Source organism: Acinonyx jubatus, chromosome E2, assembly GCF_027475565.1.
Source record: "Acinonyx jubatus isolate Ajub_Pintada_27869175 chromosome E2, VMU_Ajub_asm_v1.0, whole genome shotgun sequence".
In the NCBI taxonomy this organism is placed as follows: domain Eukaryota; kingdom Metazoa; phylum Chordata; class Mammalia; order Carnivora; family Felidae; genus Acinonyx; species Acinonyx jubatus.
In genome coordinates this window covers 53179899-53198551 of record NC_069396.1, presented here as the reverse complement: position 1 = coordinate 53198551, position 18653 = coordinate 53179899, and the positions used below count along the sequence as shown (strand labels likewise).

General features: G+C 50.6%; 1 protein-coding gene across 2 annotated transcripts in view; it reads left to right on the top strand.

The window, feature by feature from the left end:
* Window positions 1-17920, top strand: part of VRK3 (VRK serine/threonine kinase 3) — a 33388-nt gene extending 15468 nt beyond the window's left edge. For both annotated transcript variants that reach the window (XM_015081319.3, XM_015081318.3), the window contains exons 8-15: window positions 741-825; window positions 1102-1207; window positions 2644-2736; window positions 4231-4363; window positions 5464-5584; window positions 13050-13108; window positions 14984-15132; window positions 17559-17920. In XM_015081319.3, coding sequence (XP_014936805.1) covers window positions 741-825; window positions 1102-1207; window positions 2644-2736; window positions 4231-4363; window positions 5464-5584; window positions 13050-13108; window positions 14984-15132 — 746 coding nt within the window. In that variant the 3' untranslated portion in view covers window positions 17559-17920. The remainder of the gene's footprint in view (window positions 1-740; window positions 826-1101; window positions 1208-2643; window positions 2737-4230; window positions 4364-5463; window positions 5585-13049; window positions 13109-14983; window positions 15133-17558) is intronic.
* The last annotated feature ends 733 nt before the right edge of the window (window positions 17921-18653 follow it).

Below are 18653 nucleotides of genomic sequence, written 5' to 3'. Positions count from 1 at the left end.
GAATTATCAGAAGTACCACGGCCAGTTGCTCAACGTAGTCATTACTTAAAATCGATCGCATCAGCCTACAATCAACTACATTGTATTAAGAACAGTAGTAAATATTCAGATACTCAGAACTCATCACTTCCTAATTACTTGTCTACATTGTCTATGACCTATACTCTCGGGGTTGTTTACAGCCATTGTGCCTGCTTGGTGAAAACACCGTGCGATGGCGTGCTGGCATCTCTTCCAGCCACACATTCTGTCACGTCAGATCAGTGGCCCGAAATCGGCCACGGTGGGAAGTGTTTACACCACGAAAGTTGGCAAGCACTGCAGCTCAGGGCTGTCCCCCCCCTGGCTAGCACACCCCTGGATCTGTATCACCCAACTGAGATGCTGGAAGGTGGGTAGGCATCCAATGATGCCAGGACCAGCGGAGACGTTTCCTGATCTTACTAATCACACGTGTGAATCCAGAGGTTACTCTGTTGTTCTGAGGCCTCCCGCTCCAGATTTGTATGTGCTTTCCGCCTCGTTCACCCCCTGTCACCCGCAGATACAGATGACAGCCCGAGGTCAGCGATGCCCACCCTGTCCCCACCCTGCTGTCACCCACTCGCAGAGGTGGTGTCTCTGACTGGGAGTACTGAGGGTCCTGCCTGGGCTCAAGCAGTCTCTGCTTCCGCTCTGAGAACGGGCTATGGGCCCGGGACCAGGTGGACTCTAACTTCTCAGTTCCCTGCCTCCCACAGTGCACAAGTGGAAGAAGCTGAACTCGACCCCCCTCCTGGCCATCCCCACCTGTGTCGGTTTTGGCATTCACCAGGACAGGTACAGGTGAGTCACTTCACGTGCCAGCCACCTCATTGGTCCCGTTCTTTCTCTCCCCGTCACGTGACCAGGCATGGCTGGGACCCCGGAGCCATTGGCCAGCCAGTTGCTTCTTTCTCCACAGTGTTGAGCCACGCTGATCCCCTACCAATCAGGAACCCTTGATCTTGCCCAGGACCGGGACCTTGTGGCCACCCAGCCACGGTCCCTCCTTGGTGGCCTGGATTCTGCCCCCCTGCCCCGGTCATCTCTCCCACCTCCTGGGATACTCCTATCTTCCAGGTTCTTGGTGTTTCCCACCCTGGGGAGGAGCCTTCAGTCGGTGCTGGATGACAACCCAAAGCATATAATGTCGGTGAGGTCTGTGTTCCAGATGGCCTGCCGGCTGGTATGTACCTAGAAGTTGCTGGCTCCCATCCAGGGGATGGCGCACTAGGTCCTAGATTACCAGTTGGCCTGTTCATTGACACATTCAACCCGTGTCTCCCTCTGCTAGACACCGGGGGCTAGTGCTTGACAGGCACAGGTGGGCACTAGGCCATTAGAACCAGAGTGACGAGCATTCCCAGGTGAGAGGTGGAAGAAGGGGCCCCAGCCTTAAAAAGAGGGGCTCAGCTGGGCTTCCTAGTAGAAGCCACGAGTGGGAAATAGCAAGGTGCCAGGTGGAGTGGGAGTGGAGATTTGTGAAGAGAATATTCCAGGCCAAGGATACAGCTTGGGCAGAGGCTTGTATAGGAGAGAGCAGAAGGCATTTGTTCATTCATTCATTCATTCATTCACTCATTCCCTCATCCATCCATCCTTTCATTAAATATTTATCAGGTCCCTGCTGGGTGTCTGACACCATCCCAGGGGCTGGGAGTAGCACAGACGTGGTTGTTACGTCTAGTGGGGGAGGAGGATCTTAAAGTAAACAGTTTGACAAGCCGCAAACGTCCTCTGAATAGAAATGTCCCTCTGCTATGATGGAGGATAAGAAGACCCAATTTAAGTTGCCGGAGAGGTGGAAGTGGCCAGGGAGTGACATGTTAAGAGTCCTGAAGGTCTACATGCTCAGTGTGTCTTCAGTATGACATGTAGAGGGGGAAGGGGTAGACAAGGCGGGCTTGATGTGGAGAGGTCGGTAGCGACCAGATCATTCAGAACACCAAGCTGAGGACCTGGGACTCTCCTGAGGGCACTAGGGAGCCATAGGAGGATCGGGAGCAAGGGAGGAGCAGGATCAGCTCTGCGTGCAGAAAAGCCCTGTGGCCCGTGTGGGGATGGACTGGTGGGGCAAGGAGACCGGGCGAGGTTGGCACGAGCGGACAGGGCCTGAGAAGAAGATGGGCTGTAGGGACAGAGAGTTTGTAGAACAAGCAGAACCTAGTGGAAAGGTAAGCCTTGGGGTCAAGGTAGGCTTGGGGATATATTCAGGATGTAACTACCACCCAGGCAGTTCAGTGTATGGGTCTAGAGTTCAGTAGAGAAGTCAGAGCTGGACATAAGAAATGCAAATTGCAGGGCACCTGGGCTGGCTCAATCAGTGGAGCACAAAACCCTTGATCTCAGGGTTGTGAGTTCGAGCCCCGCGCTGGGTATAGAGATTACTAAAAAATTTTAAGAACTTAAAAAAAACAAAAAAACAAGACATGCTTGGGTGTGTTGGCAGATGGGGCTTCCTAATGCTTCACTCAGAATTAGGCTTAAACAGTCTTTCCCCTTCCAACCACAAGTAGCGCCTCTGACCCTAGGCCTAAGTGGAGATTCCTTCACTGGGCTCTGCCTCAGAACCTCTTTGTGTTAGTCAAGCTACTCATGGAGAGGCTGTCTTTCTTCCCCCAGCTGGATGCCCTGGAGTTCCTCCATGAGAATGAGTACGTCCATGGAAATGTGACAGCTGAGAACATCTTTGTTAATCCAGAGGACCTGAGCCAGGTAATAGCTAGGTCCCCTCCACCCTAGGGGCTCTCTGGGCTCAGTGTCTCATCTGTCTCAAAACATCCGTGTATTTCACCATGCTTATTGCAGATAAAGAATTGTTGTCTATCGTATGTAAAGGGCTCCTTTGAATAAATAAGAAGAGATAAGCAACTTAGTAGAATAATGAAAAACGAATAGGAAAAGCAGTTCATAGAAAAAGAAACCCACAGGTTGGTTAAGTATGTGAAAAGAGGCTCAACCTCCCTAAATAATGTCAATAGTCATAGAAATGAAAATTAAAACATCCTGTTTTAAGAGTAGACAAAACTTAAAAGAATGGTTATCTGTTGCTAATAAGGATGTAAGGAAACAAATTCTTTATATACTGCTGGAAGTGGGAATTGGCCAACCTTTCTGGAAGGCAGTTTGGATATAGTCAGAATTTTAAATGGGTATGTTTTTCTGATCCACCAGTTAGGAATGTGTCCTATATGTATACTCACAGGCTTCTGCAAAGATATATGTACAAAATGTTTCTGACAGCACTGATTGTAATAGTAAAGAGGGAAAACCTTAAGTATACACTCCTGGTAGGGATGCTGATTAAAAAACCTTTTAAAGTAAATTCTAATTACTTTTTCAGTTGCAAATGTTAGAAACCTGATTTAACATGGCTTTAAAAAGAAAATGTTTAAGGGGTGTTGCAAATTGTGGCCCATTGAGTGGAAAAAGCCAGAACCTCGCTGGCTTCAGGCACGGCTGAGTGGGGGTCTATCTGGCTCCAGATTTTAATACCCGGAACTACTACTAAAATGCCAAAAACAGGGCACCTGGGTGGCTCAGTCCGTTAAGTATCTGACTTTGGCTCAGGTCGTGATCTCGCAGTTCATGAGTTCAAGCCCTGCATCGGGGTCTGTGCTGACAGCTCAGAGCCTAGAGCGTGCTTCGGATTCTGTGTCTCCCTCTCTGCCCTTCTCCCCGTCGCACTCTGTGTGTGTCTCTCTCTCTCAAAAATAAATAAACATTAAAATGCAAAAAGCTGTTGGGGGGGAGCACCTGGGTGGTTCAGTCATTTAAGCGTCTGACTGTTGATCTCAGTTCAGGTCTTGATCTCAGGGTCGTGAGTTCAAGCACCGCATTGGGCTCTGTACTAGGTGTGCAGCCCACTTTAAAAACATGCAAAAACCAGGTGTCCAACAAGAGGTATAATGATGTCAACAAGAGGTATAATTTCCCTTTGTGGAAAACTAGAGCCCCTTCTGCATCCGTGTGTTTACCAGGTATTCAAAGAAAGCTATTCGAAACAATGCATAAGAAACGATTATTAGTTGTTCCTTCTGGGCATGGGTTGGAAGCTGTGGATGGTCAGTTTGGGTTCTTTTCATTTCACACCCGTCTGTACTGTTCGGCATGCACTTGTTTCAAATTGCACCTGTGATTGAAATCTCTGACTTAAGAATCCAAGCTCGTAATTTCCAAACTGAATGGCTTCTCTCCATGTCCACCCAGGTGATGCTGGGAGGCTATGGTTTCACCTTCCGCTATGCCCCCGGTGGCAAACACGTGGCCAATGTGGAAGGCAGCAGGAGCCCACATGAGGGGGACCTTGAGTTCATTAGCCTTGACCTGCACAAGGGATGTGGTAAGGGTCTGGAGAAGGGGTTCGGGACCATGGAGGTACACTTCTCATATAAGGGCAGTTCTGGGTTTTCACAGCCACGGACAGCAGGTGGCCAGACACAGGAGTCACACTAAGGGAGCCATAATGGGGATTTGGAACCATGAATGGGCTGTATCAGGGAGTTGTAGGGCAGCCGTTCAGCACCAATGACAGCAGCGAGTAGCTGGACACAAGAAGGCCCCAGAGTTTCAGAGGTTCAGGTTCGAGATCTGATTTCGGCTTAGAACATGAGAGTTGCCCAAGAGTCTGGAGCTCAGGAGTAAGTCTGGACAGAGACCCAGGTATCAGCAGTATCTCAGGAGCTGTCAGCTGAAGCCCTGGGAGAGGAATGAGATTATCCAAGGAAAATGTACAGAATAAGTAAAAAGAAAGTACTTTGAGGAGAAGATTCCTTGAGGAGGTCTCAGCCTCTCTGTCCCAAATCCCTTGATGTCATGGCCATCCATGTGCCTGCCTGTGTCCTCCCACCAGACTGACCTCCCCCAAGAAAGGGGTGGCCCCTGTGCTTCCAATATCGGAGGGTCTGGTACAGTCAACTCCCAGTGTTTACAAAAATTGTTGTCTGAAACATAATAAAAATAAATCAGACAGTCTCCCTTACCTCCTCTATTGAGGCTGGGTTCATTGCCCATCCTTCTGGGCTCCCTCTCACCCTGTCCTGCTTCCCCTGCAGCTCAGGTAATCCCACACTGTACTGTGTCCCCATTAGACTGTCAAGGGCTGGGACCCAACCAAACTCTTGTCTGGGATTTAAGAAGGTGTAATGGGGCCTGGTACACAGAGCCGAGGACTCAGTGAATGAATGAAAGACAAGAGATGAGGGAGTAAGCTAGTGAGAGCGGGGATGGTAAGGATGGTTGACAGAGTGAACGAGAGTAAAAGAGACTCGTCACAGCGCGAGAGCAGGCAAATGAAAAGTGAATGAACAGACTAAAGCTCGTGTGCTTAGATGGTTGAGTCCATGAGGGCAAGGTTCAGTCAGAGAGAGAAAGGAAGCGGGTGGATCTGTCAGGGAGTAGAGCATTTGGACTGAGCTGCCGCCTCTTGCCCTCCCTTCCCAGGGCCCTTCCGCCGCAGCGACCTCCAGACCCTGGGCTACTGTTTGCTGAAGTGGCTGTACGGGATCCTGCCATGGACAAACTGCCTGCCCAACACCGAAAAGATCATGAAGCTGAAACAGAAGTGAGTCTAGGGGTCAGCAGAAGCCAGCACTGGCCTGGCACCCCCACAGGTGGGGCAGAAGCTCAGAACCCACCAGGGAACAAAAAGGAGGGGGAAGCAGTGTCCCACAGATTCAAGGCCTCTGCAGCTCTCGGGGGTGTCCTCTAGCATTCATTCCAGCGGAAAGGAGTGTGGGCTCTGGAGCCATGTTGCCTGTGGTGAGACGCCAGCCTCCCCACTGCAGGGTGTAGGGTGGGCAACCTAACCTTCACAAGCCTCAGTATCCTCCGTGGGATGAGATCTTAGCAGGGTCTGTGGAAGGATTCAGGGGAGTCAGCTACTCAGCACAGAGCCTGACCTGTAGAAAATGCCCACTATGCACAGGGCACCATGACTCATTCATACAAATGGAAAGCCTGAGCAGTTACGCCTGGACTCTGCCTCAGTGTCTGGCTACACCGGCCACCGGTGTCCATACCTCCTCTCCCCACCCTCTGCTTGTAAAACCCCCAGATCCTGCGTGTTCTGGTTTAGGCATTCAGCACCAAGGGCAGCGGTGAAGGGGGTAGAGTCGCTGGATGCAGAGGGAAGTGGGGCCATGTGAGGTTCAGTACCGAGGACCGCAGGCAGACACGGGCAGCTGGGCTCGAAGGGAAGTGAGCACTGGCACTTTGGTCTTCAGCACCAAGGACAGCGGGAGACTAGCTGGGAAGCGTGGCTGTGTGAGATTCAGGACCATGGACAGCCGGCATTTGGGCTCCGAGGGAAGGGAGCACTTTGGTCCTCAGCACCAAGGACAGTAGACAGCTGGACACAGGAAAGCCCTGGTATAGATAGACTGGGGGTGGTGAGAGTTGCCTAGGAGTCATCCTGGAGGGCCCACCTAGAAGATGGTTTGGCCATCCATGTCTGAAGGGCAGGAGTGAAGTGTAAACAGAGATTCAGACCTCATTGGTATCTCGGAAGTTGTCACTAGAAGCCCTGGGAGAGAAAGATTGCCCAGGGGAAGTGTGCCTAGTGGAAAGAGGGAAAACTCTAGGGAACAGCACTGAGTCCTTTTGTGCTCCTCAGTTCTTAATGTGCTGTGTTACTGGTTCACATTGAGACTCTCTCTCGTTCTATTTTTTCCCTTTTATATTCCCCACTATCTTTTTCAACCATGGACACCCACTCAACCATACTTACTATATGTTTTACAGATGTTTGCTTAACTGTATTTGTTTCCTAAAACTTGCATGATGGTGGTGGTATTGTGTGTGTGTTTGACTTGCATAAATGGTATTCTGCTCTAAATCTCATGTTTTTGGCATTTTTCACTCAGCACTGTGTTCTTCAATTTTAACCGCATTGTCACATGTGTACTGAGTTGACTCTTTCTGACTACTGCTTCTCAATATGTTTGTGTAGATAGGTCTGCAACCTTGAATGATGTATGACGACCGTATCTAATTTGCATAAATGGTACCGAGCTCTGAATTTCATTGTTTCTTGCTTCCTTTCACTTACTGCTGTGTTTTTTAACTTGAGCTACGTTGCTAATTCACTGCCTCCAAGTACTACTCGTGAATTTGTCTGGATGTATATGTATCCTTGAAAAATACGTGATGTCACTGTTCGGTGTGCATTTAATTGGCACAAATGGTACCGTGCCCTGAATCTTATATTCCCTCAGGTTTCTACTTAAACACTCCCCCCCGGGGGTGGGGGGCTTCTCTCACCCCCACTGCATCAGGCTTCCTGCTTGTGCATGCTCAGAGGAAGGGATCTGCCCCTGTCACGTTGGCCCGCTCCTACCTGATGACCTCTATTCGAGGCGAACATTTATCATAACACTTGTCTGTGCCAGGCTCTGCACCCATTGTTTCCCTGTGTCATCCTCAGAACAACTCTGAGGTAAGCTGTCTAATGATTGAGACACAGAGAGCTTAGGTAATCAGTCCTGGTCACACAGCTACTAAGTAGAGGTGCTTAGACTCACACCCAGGCCATTCAACTCCAGAGAAGTTTCTTTCACCTCAAAGCCATGTGGGAGGATGGAATGTTGGCACATAATTAATGTCTATTTCTTTTTGAGAGAGAGAGCAATAGAGGGAGGGGCAGAGAGAGAGGGAGACAGGAACCGAAGCAGGCTCCGCACTGAGAGCACAGAACCCAATGCAGAGATTGAACCCACGAACTGTGAGATCATAACCTGAGCCGAAGTTGGACAATCAACCGATTGAGTCACCCAGGTGCCCCTGAACAGAGACTTACTGAGCACCGTCTAGGCACCACACTCTGCTCTAGTCCCTGGGGATACAGGAATAACTGAGCCAAACATCCCTGCCTTCAGGGAACTCACACCCTAGTGGGGGAGACAAAACAGTAAAGAGATAAATGAGTAAAGCACACAGCATGTCACAGGCCAGACTGGTTGGGGCCATCAGGTTGGAGCCCTGAGTGTGGCTGTGGGCACTCACTGCTCCTTTAGATTTAATGGCCAGGCAGGTCTCATGACAGTGGTGACAGGTGAGTCGCCTCCGGAAGGGTAGTGAGGCAAGGAGGATGTCTCATTTTGGCATATAAGGGCGCTTATGTGCCCTTGACGTCTCTGCAGGAGGAGGGAGAGACAGGGAAAGAGAGACCCCTGGCTCCCAGGCTTTCACGGGCAATCTCTGCATCAGAAGGCAGCCTCAGAACCCTCCAGAACATGAGCCCCTTGCCCTATTTTCTTGGAGTGTATTTTTGCCCTTACTCTCTAGTTTTCTAGTAGCTTTCCATTCTTGAAATGAAGCCAGGGGAAAACGAGTCGCAGAATTTAGGAACACGGCTAGTAGGAGCATACGGCCCAACTGCCAAGGCGTTACGTGTGCCTGAGGCCTGTGAACAGCTCCTTTGTGCATTTCCGTCATGTTAAAGACAAGGCTGAGCTGCTCTTACCAGGAGATCCCAAAACACGATGGTTCGGACGAGGAAGATTACTTCCCTCTCAGTAACGGCACCTTGGCGCCCTTCAACACCCACATATCCTTTTCTGGCGCTAACTCTGCTGGTCACCGTCTCTCGCTGCTCTTACAGGGCAGGCCTGGGAGTGGCATGCATCCCTTGGTCGCATAGCCACCCAAGCTGCAGTGGGGGCTGGAAAACCTCTGTAGCCTAGGGCTGCTGACCCTTGGGGTCCTGCCCTTGAAGGGGAGAAGGGGCAGTGGACGGCAGCCGGAGACTCTTCCACGGTGCCACCTTTAGTCCCATTTCTGTGAGGGCAGGGGCCACACCAGCTCTCTTTGTCACCGTGTTGCTCACAGAATGGCCCCTGATGCATCGTGGGCACTCATGAAATAGTTGTGGAATGAACGAATAAGGAAAGAACGCATGAGCCTTCATTCACAGGCCTGGGCTTCAGCGTGGACAGACAGGTCAGGCAGACGCGGCCCCAGCCGTGGGGGGATTCCCAGGCTGGGAGGAGACACGGGCAGGAAGGAGGTGGAGGCAGCCCCAGGAGCAATGTGGGAGCAGAGGGGAGGCACGTTACCCGGCCTCGGGCCACTGGGTGCCTTTACCCAAGAGATTCCTGACCCAGTCTGTACAGAACAGAGGACTTTCCCAGGCAGGCAAGGGGAGGCGAGATTTCTCGACAGATAGGAGAGCTCATACATGACCTATTCATTCATTTAGAACCTGTCTCCTGGCGGCATTTTTGTGCCAGGGAAATGCTGGAGACCCAGTTGTGAATCAGCTGAGGGCACTGCCTGTCGCCAGTGAAATCACCCATTGAGGCTCCACTGGGTCGAATCCTCCGGCCACTACTTCCTCTAACTCCCCAGAACAGCCCTATCCCCCTTTTCACATCTCTGCCACCTTCCCCTTCACAAGAGATAATCAGTGAACGGGATATGCTTCTCTAGAAGGCTGTACACTTGCCACATTGGTCCAGAGTAAAGAAAATAGGCCCAAGGGGCACCTGGATGGCTCAGTTGGTTGAGCATCTGACTCTTGATTTCGGCTCAGGTCACAATCTCACAGTTCATGGGAGCCCCGTGTTGGGCTCTGCAAACTTGGGATTCTCTCTCTCCGTATCTCTCTCTGCTCCTCCCTGCTCGTGTGCTCGTGCACACTCTCTTGTTCTCAAAACAAATAAACATTTTTAAATAAAATAGGTCCTAGTAATAATTTTAACATCCGTGATTTAAGTATGAGTTCATTCCCCAGCCCCGGAGCCTGACCACAACCACAGAGGGAAGAAGGTCTGAAACATCAAGAATCTCAGCAGGGGGTGGTGATGGTGGTGATGAGCTCATTATAGACGCTCCACCCAGCCCCTGTCCCGTGATTCGAGGCAGTGACAAAAAGGACCACGAGGGGGCGATGTTGCCACATGCACATTTTTGGAACCTAACGGCCTCTAGGGCGCCCTACTGGTGTGCATGGCCTTTTTCCGTTCGTTCAACATTTATTCAGTTTTTGTACATTCTAGTTGAGGATGGAATGAATGAGGGAAAGAAAAAGAGACGTTTTGATTCCTCAAGGCTTTCTGGTGTGCAAGTCCCTTTCTGGGAAAGCACAGGTGCTGGTCGAATTCGTTCCCTGCTCTTAAGGGTGCTCTCTGGGCAAGGACGTCCCACGGACACCGACAGCCAGTGGTAGAGTCGCTTATACAATTTACAACATCCTAGGGGCACAGACTTTGGTGCCATCACTCAGCCATTCGCCACACACATCCTGAGGATGCCAGGAGACACGAAGCTCAGACCCAGCACTTCCTGTGTCCTGACAGTGCCTTGGGGCGTCCGTGTACTATGCACAGAGCACACGGGCCATCGGGCGGGATCTGTTTTCTCTGCCTGGAGGGGTCATGGGAGACTTCCAGGAGACCAGCCCTCAAGCAGTGTCCTGAAGGGAGAGCAGCCACGGCCAGGGGTCAAGCTAGGAGAAAGCTGTTCAGGGCAGAGGAAGCAACATGCTGAAGCCAGGAGATGGGCACGGATGCTTGACCTAGTTAGGGGAGTAGAAGGCATTTGGTGCTGCTGGCGTGTGAGATGGGAGGGAGGAAGGAAGCCAGAGAGACAAGGCCACAGGGGCTGGCAGCCTTGTGTGCCAGGGGTTTTCCCCCAGGGCCTTGGGGAGTCCCCTGAGGGCTGTGAGTAGGAAGGGACAGAGTCCGTTCTGGGCAGAGAAACTCTGCAGGGCCATGTGGGGAATGTGCAGGAAGCTGGGGCGGAAGCTGAGGTCCAAGGAGGTAGGATAAGGCCTGAACTGGACCAGAAAGGGGATGGGACAGAGAGGGTTGGGGAGCAAGAGGGTGGAGCTTGGGGACTTCGGCCTGCGGTTGGGGGAGGCAAGGACAGCACCCCCAGGCACTGGGTGGATAGTGGAGATTCCAAGTGAGAATGGAGCAAAGAAGGTAGATGATTTTTTTTCTTTTTTTTTTTTTTATGCGTATTTACTTATTTTGGGAGAGCAGGAGTGCATGCGCACACAAGCAGGAGAGGGGCAGAGAGAGAATCAAACAGAGCCCGACACAGGGCTCGATCTCACAAACTGAGATCCTGACCTGAGCCTAAACCAGGAGTCAGATGCTTAACCGACTAAGCCACCCAGGCACCCTGGAATTGGATGAATTTGTTTTTCTTGAGTAGTCCAAGAGGATGTGTGTGTGTGTGTGTGTGTGTGTGTGTGTGTGTGTGTTTACAAGTACACGTGTGCGTTTATAGAAAGAAAGGTAGTCCTCGTTAGTCACAGATTCCATATTTGTGAATTCACCTGCCCACTAAAATGCATGTGTCACCCCAGAATCAGCACTCACAGTGCTTCCCAGGCCTCCTCAGACACACACAGGGTGGAGACAATTTTGAGTTGTCTGATGCACACAGGCCCAGCTGAGCTCAAACGAGGTGATGCTCTGCCTTCTCATTTCAGATCTCAGGATAAACAGGGGTCCTTCATGGAGTCTGTTTAACGCCCATTTTCCAGATGTTCTTGTTGATGATTTTGCTATTACTTTTTTTAAGGTTTAATCATTTTTGAGAGACAGTGCAAGCTGGGGGAGGGGCAGAGAGAGAGAGGGACAGAGGATCCGAAGCAGGCTCTGTGCTGACAGCAGTCAGCCTGATGCAGGGCTTGAACTCACAAACTGTGAGATCATGACCTGAGCCGAAGTTGGATGCTCAACAGACCGAGCCACCCAGGCGCCCCCTACGCTTTTGCAGTTTAAAATGGTGGCTAAGCGTCTGACTTCTGTTCGGGTCATGATCTTGCCGTTCATGAGTTCGAGCCCTGCATCGGGCTCTGTGCTGACAGCCCAAAGCCTGGAGCCTTCTTTGAATTCTGTGTCTCCCTCTCTCTCTGCCCCTCCCCTGTTTGTACTCTTGTTTTTCTCTCTCAAAAAAAAAAAAAAAAAAAAAAAAATGGCCCCATGCATGGTGCTAAAGAGCTGTCTAGTGTTCCTAGGTGCAAGAAGGCTGGGATGTGCCTTACAGAGAAAATAGTTGGCTGTGAGCTCAACATGATTAAGTAAACATTATAGTAAACATGCTATCTTTTTTTTTTTTAAAGGTTTTTTAATGTTTATTTGCCTTTGAGAGAGAGAGAGAGACAGAGCACGAGCAGGGGAGGGGCAGAGAGAGAGGGAGACACAGAATCCCAAGCAGGCTCCAAGCTCTGAGCTGTCAGCACAGAGCCCGACGCGGGGCTCAAACCCACCAACTGTGAGATCGTGACCTGAGCTGAAGTTGGATGCTTAACCGACTGAGCCACCCAGGTGCCCCAAACATAGTATCTTTAAGCACAAACACACCTAAGACAAAATTAAGTAGTGATCAGTTTATAAAAACGTTGTAACCAGAACCTTGCAGGAACGTGATACTACGTTTCCCCTAGAAGCATGGTTTAGAATTCACTAATTCCGTATTTGAGGCCACGCTACAGGGCACAACTACCACAATTAACAAGAGTCTACTGTACATCTAGTAGACATTCTGTTTTACTTATTTTTTATTTTTTTAAAGTTTATTTACTTAGAGAGTGAGCTGGGGAGAGGCAGAGAGAGAAAGAGAGAGAGAGAGAGAGAGAGAGAGAGAGAGAGAGAGAGAGAGAATCCCAAGCAGGCTCCATGATGCCAGCATGGAGCCCGGTGTGGGGCTTGAACTCACAAACCACAAGATCATGACCTGAGCCAAAATCTGGGGTTGGACGCTTAACTGACTGAGCCACCCAGGTGCCCCTAGACTTTCTGTTTTAAAAATTGGCTCTCCTGGGGAGCCCAGGTGGCTCAGTCAGTGAAGCATCTGACTCTCGATCTCAGCTCAGATCATGATGTCGTGGTCTGTGAGTTCGAGGCCCGCATGGGGCCTCTGTGCTGACATCACAGAGCCTGCCTGGGATTCTCTCTCCCTCTCTCTGCCCCTCCCCCACTTCTTCTCTCTCTCAAAATAAATAAATAAACTTAAAAAAAAAAAAGTTTGCTCTTGCCTCCCTAAAAGACCTCTTGCATACACCTCTGTCCTGTCAGGTTTCTTGACAACCCGGAGGCCCTCGTGGGACAGTGCAGTCGCTGGATCAGTCCCTCAGGTATGTCCTAAGAGGGAAGGAACAGTTGGGGGCCATGGCGGGACCAGGTGACCTGGGTCCATCCGGCTCTTGCCTCCTCACACACCTTTCTTTCTTTGAGTTTTCCAAGCTGTGTGTGCATACGTGCCTGTTCTAGAAAAACAAAAAACCTTCCCCCCAAAATTCAGAAGCATCTCCGAATAAGAATAACAACACACACTCACATACACAACCACACACACAGTATTGTATTTCTCTATGAAAATTTGTTAAGGATTGGAGTGTGGGCCGGGTTCAGCCGGGTGAACCTTCTCCCGATCTTATGGGGGAGTGGGGGAGGGGAATTCACATTGCTGCTGCCAGCCGGCGGCTCGACTGGGGCGGGCTCGTTCAAGTGCACCTCTCTCCTGTCTGGCGATTGGCGCTGATGCTGGGAGGCCTCAGCTCCGGGCTGCTTCCCGAGGCACTGTTCAGGCAGCTTTCCAAGAGGGCAGGGACGGAAGCTACAAAGCATGGGGGTCCCTGGACAGCACTCGGCCACATTCAAACAAATCCCAAGGCCAACCCAGACTCAGCGGGTGGCCAGGTATCTCCACTTCAGGATGGGAGAGGCGGCAGACATGGCAGAGAGACACGTACAAAATGAAAATAAGCTTGCCTTACGTACATTTTGGTCAATTTGCATTTTTTTAAGTTTATTTATTTTTTTTGAGAGAGAAAGAGAGAGAGAAAATCCCAAGCAGGCCCCATGCTGTCAGTGCAGAGCACGACATGGGGCTCGATCCCACGAACGATGAGATCGTGACCTGAGCCAAAACCAAGAGTCAGAAGCTTAATGAACCAAGCCTCCCACGTCCCCAACATCTTGTTTTTTTTTCATTAATTAACATTGGCTTTTGTGTTCTTATTCCTAGATCCACTACAACCTCGTTTTGTTTTTTGTTTTTTATTTTTATTTTTTTATTTTTTTATTTTGAGAGAGAGAGAAAGAGCACGCCAGTAGGGGAGAGGGGCAGAGGGACAAGGAGAGAGAACTTTAAGTAGGCTCCGTGCCCAGTGCAAAGCCCAACACAGGGCTCAATCCCAAGACTCTGGCTGGGATCAAGACCTGAGCCAAAATCCAGAGTCTGACTCTCAACCCACTGAGCCAGCCAGTCGCCCCTACACCATCATTTTCATGGCCAGTCCCCATTACTGGAGTTTTAGGCTGTGTCTTTGTTTTTCTTTTTTTTCCTAGTGTCGCTTCTGTAGAACTTCTGCATTGCTCTCTGAACATGAGGCCAAGGGGCGCCTGGGTGGCTCAGTCGGTTAAGCGCTGACTTCGGCTCAGGTCATGATCTCATGGTTCGTGGGTTCGAGCCCCGCGTCAGGCTCTGTGCTGACAGCTCAGAGCCTGGATCCTGTTTCAGATTCTGTGTCTCCCTCTATCTCTGACCCTCCCCCGTTCATGCTCTGTCTCTCTCTGTCTCAAAAATAAATAAACGTTAAAAAAAAAAATTTAAACATGAGACCGAAAGAAATGGATAACTTGTCCCCTCCAGCTCTGTAAGAGCTCATTTAAAAAAAAAATTTTTTTTATGTTTTTATTTATTTTTGAGGGAGAGAGAGCACAAGCAGGGGAGGGGAAGAGACAGAGGGAGACACAGAATCCGACGCAGGCTGCAGGCTCTGAGCTGTCATGACCTGAGCTGAAGTGGATGCCCAACTGACTGAGCCACCCAGGCGCCCCTCCCCCCCCAAAAAATCTTTTTTAATCTAAGTGCCTAAGGCGGTTGCAGGCACAGAGGAAGCACTGAACAAATGGGCACCGTGGTGGAGACTGGGCACAGCCCCCCCGGCTCTGAGTTGGAGGCCCCTCTCAGGTCTCTCCTATGGTGGGGGGTGTCTTGACCGCAGAGACCCTGCAAGAGTACCTGAAGGTGGTGATGGCCCTGAAGTACGACGAGAAGCCGCCCTACACCATGCTGAGGAACAATCTAGAAGCCCTACTGCAGGATCTGCGGCTGTCAGCCTACGACCCCCTGGACCTCCAGATGATACCATAGGTGGGTTCCGGTAGGAGCAGTTTGTGAGTCTTCCCCCTCCCTCACCTCTGCCAACCCTGCTTCCCAGATGCCATTTAAGGTTTCCATCAGGGCCGACCTCCCAGTTAGATGCTGGATTTTTCCACAGGGTTCTTGAACCATCCAGCCCTCGGGGAATCGCACATAGCAGAAACCTGGCTCAAATTGGCTCGAAGGAAAAGGGCCAATTGGTTGGCTCTTGTGGCTAGAAAATTCCAAGGGGGAAGCTGTAGGCATGACTGGATTCAAGGCCGGGAAAACAGAGCCAACACGTCCTCATCTCTCCATCTTTGTGTCTCTTTCTTCATCCCTCTGTTTCTCTATCCCTCTCTCCATCCACCTGTAGCCTCCACTGTCCTGTGGGTTGGCGCCACCTGCCCCCCCGCCCCCATCACAAACCTCGCTGGTTCTGTTCCCAGTGGTGCACTTTGCCCTGTGCCTCTCGGTCTGTCTCACGGCCCTTCTGTGTCAGCACAGAACACCCATGACCTTGTTTATGGAGGCACCGTATTCCGTTGTGGATTGCAAGGATACTCTTTTTTTTTTTTTTTTTAAGTTTATTTATTTATTTTGAGAGTGAGAGAGAGAGAATAAGTGGGGGAGGGGCAGGGAGAGAGAGAAAGAATCCCAAGCAGGTTCCGTGCTGTCAGTGCAGAGCCCAACTTGGGGCTCAAACTCATGAACCGTGAGATCATGACCTGAGCCAAAATCAAGAGTCAGACGCTCAACCAACCGAGTCACCCAGGCGCCCCAGAAGGATACTCTTTATGACCAGTGGCTGGCATTTGCTTGGTTTCTGTTTTACAAGCCACGCTGCCCTGAACACCTGCGTGCACAGGCCTCGCTGGGGTGTGCACGCGTGTCTGTGCATGGGGTTCTTCTTTTGCGAGAACTGGATCCTCTCTAGCGGGGCTGTACCTGTCTACACTCCCATTAGTCCTGGGTGGGAGTGCACAGAACTTTGGGGAAGGTCAAAATGAAACTAAGTTCACCCGACAGTTAATTCTGGCAAGGCCGTATGGACGTGTTCTGAAGAGAGGCTTCCCCGAGGCCGTGCCCTGTCCGGGGAGCTGTAACGTCTGTCTTCGTGGCTGCCCGAAATCAAAGTTCAGTGTGTGTCTAAGTCAGCGGTCCTCAGAGGGAGGCCATGTTGCCCGTAGGGGGTATCTGGGGACACTTTTGGTTGTCACAACTGGGGAAAGGGTGCCCCCAGCATCGAGTGGGTGGAGGCTAGGGGCACCACGCAGCACCCCACAAGGCACAGCCGGCCCCCACCACAGAGTCCCTGCGAAAGCAAAGGCATGACCTTGACCACCCGTGGAGCTTGCCCACTGCCTGTCACTCCAGCTCATTACACAGATGCGCCATACCCCTAGCTGTCCCCGTGGCCCCTCTACCCTCCCGCACCCCTCGCCCACCCACCCTGTCCCTCCAGGCGGTTGCCGGTCTCCGGCGTTGGGCTGTGTGCTCGCAGCTCAGAGCCTGGAGCCCGCTTCGGATTCTGGGTCTCCCTCTCTCTCTGCCCCTCCCCCACTTGCACTCTGTCTCTCTCTCTCTCTCTCTGTCTCTCTCTCTCTGTCTCTCAAAAATAAATGAAACCTCAAAAAAAACCCACAAAAACTGGAAACCCAACAGCCCCTTCCGGGGTCATCATGTTTTGGGTCTGAAACTGAGTAAGTAGCAGGTTTGTCCCTTACTTAGGGACTTAATAAGGGGATGCTAATCAAAGAGCCTGGTGACCTTGGAATAATTTGAAGATCATCTCACCTCTGGCTTTATGGCAGCTCCTTGCCTTGGCCTGCATGGCTGACCCCCCAAGTCCACTCTGTGCCAGCCACACTGTCCTCCCCTCAGATTCTAAACCAGGCCAAGCTTGATCCCACCTCAGGACCTTTGTACTTGCCATTCTCACAGTCTGGAACACGCTTTCCCTTCGTCTTTAATGTTTATTTTGGGGGGCAGAGGGGCAGGGAGACAGAGAATCCGAAGCAGGCTCTGCACCATCAGCGCAAAGCCCGACATGGGGCTTGAACTCACAAACCATGAGATCATGGCCTGAGCCGAAGTCGGACACTTAACTGATTGAGCCACCCAGGTGTTCCCCACCCCGCTTCATTTTTCAATGACTGGTTCCTTCTCATCCTAGTAGCTCAGACCTGGGCCTTCCCTCACTGCCCCAGTGAGGCACTTCCCCACCCGCTATCACCACCTCACCTGTTTTCTGCACAGTGCTGTCTGTGCAGCAGGGAAGTTAATTTGTAACATCTTTACCCACTCTCCCAAATCATAAATCCAACAAAGGTCTTGTTCGTGGTAGTATTGCCAGTCTCTAGAAAGTGCCCGTAGGGGCTTAATGGGTGCTCCTTAAATGACTAGGACACTAACAAGCCATTTTTATTGTCTTCCAGATCTTTCAACTCATGGTTTGAAATAGAAAAAAACCCAAACAAGAAATGTGACTCAAGGCCTGCTGTAGTATCACAGATATGCTTCTAGAAAGATCCCTTGAATGTGCATGCCTGCTGCTTCTTTAAGCATCACTATGAATCAGTCTTGATAGCATCAGGGAACCCAGCAGTTAGGCTCCAGATAATGTGAATTCCTCCTTTCGATTGTCTCATCCTTTCAGCCATCGTCACCTACCAGCCTCTGGGGTTGTGGACAGAGAAGACCCCCAGCTCATGGTCGGGGGTGAGCCAGCCCCCTCAGTCGGCACCCTTCCCGCTACTATTGGCACTACTATGATTTGGTAATAAATTGTTTTGTTGGAGCTTGGATAGTAGAGTGTCTACAAAAGAAGCTCCTTTTGGAAAAGTTGGCTTCTTTTTTCTCCATCTATCCATCCCTTTCATCTTTCATCCATCTATCCACCCTTCTATCCACAGATATCCACAGATAGATATCCACAGATGTCCAAAGTTTCATGTAGATGCCCATCCATCCATCCGCCCATTCACACAGCCATTTATTCATCCATCCATTTAGCCAGCCACCCATTCTTCCATCCATCCAACCATCCATCCATCCATCACCCACCCACCCATCCATTTAGCCAGCCAACCATTCTTACATCCATCCACCCACCCACCCACCCATTTATAACCATCCACCTATCCATTTATTCATCCATCCATCCATCCATCCATCCATTTAATCAGCCATCCACCTATCCATTTATTCATCCATCCATTCATCCATCCATCCATTTAGCCAACCATCCACCTATCCATTTATTCATCCATCCATTTATCCATCCATCCATCCATCCATCCATCCATCCATCCATCCATCCATTTAATCAGCCATCCACCTATCCATCTATTCATCCATCCACTTATCCATCCATCCATCTATCCATTTAGCCAACCATCCACCTATCCATTTATCCATCCATCCTTCCATCCATCCATCCATCCGTCTATCCATCCATCCATCCATCCATCCATCCATCCATGTAATCAGCCATCCACCTATCCATCTATTCATCCATCCATCCATTTAAT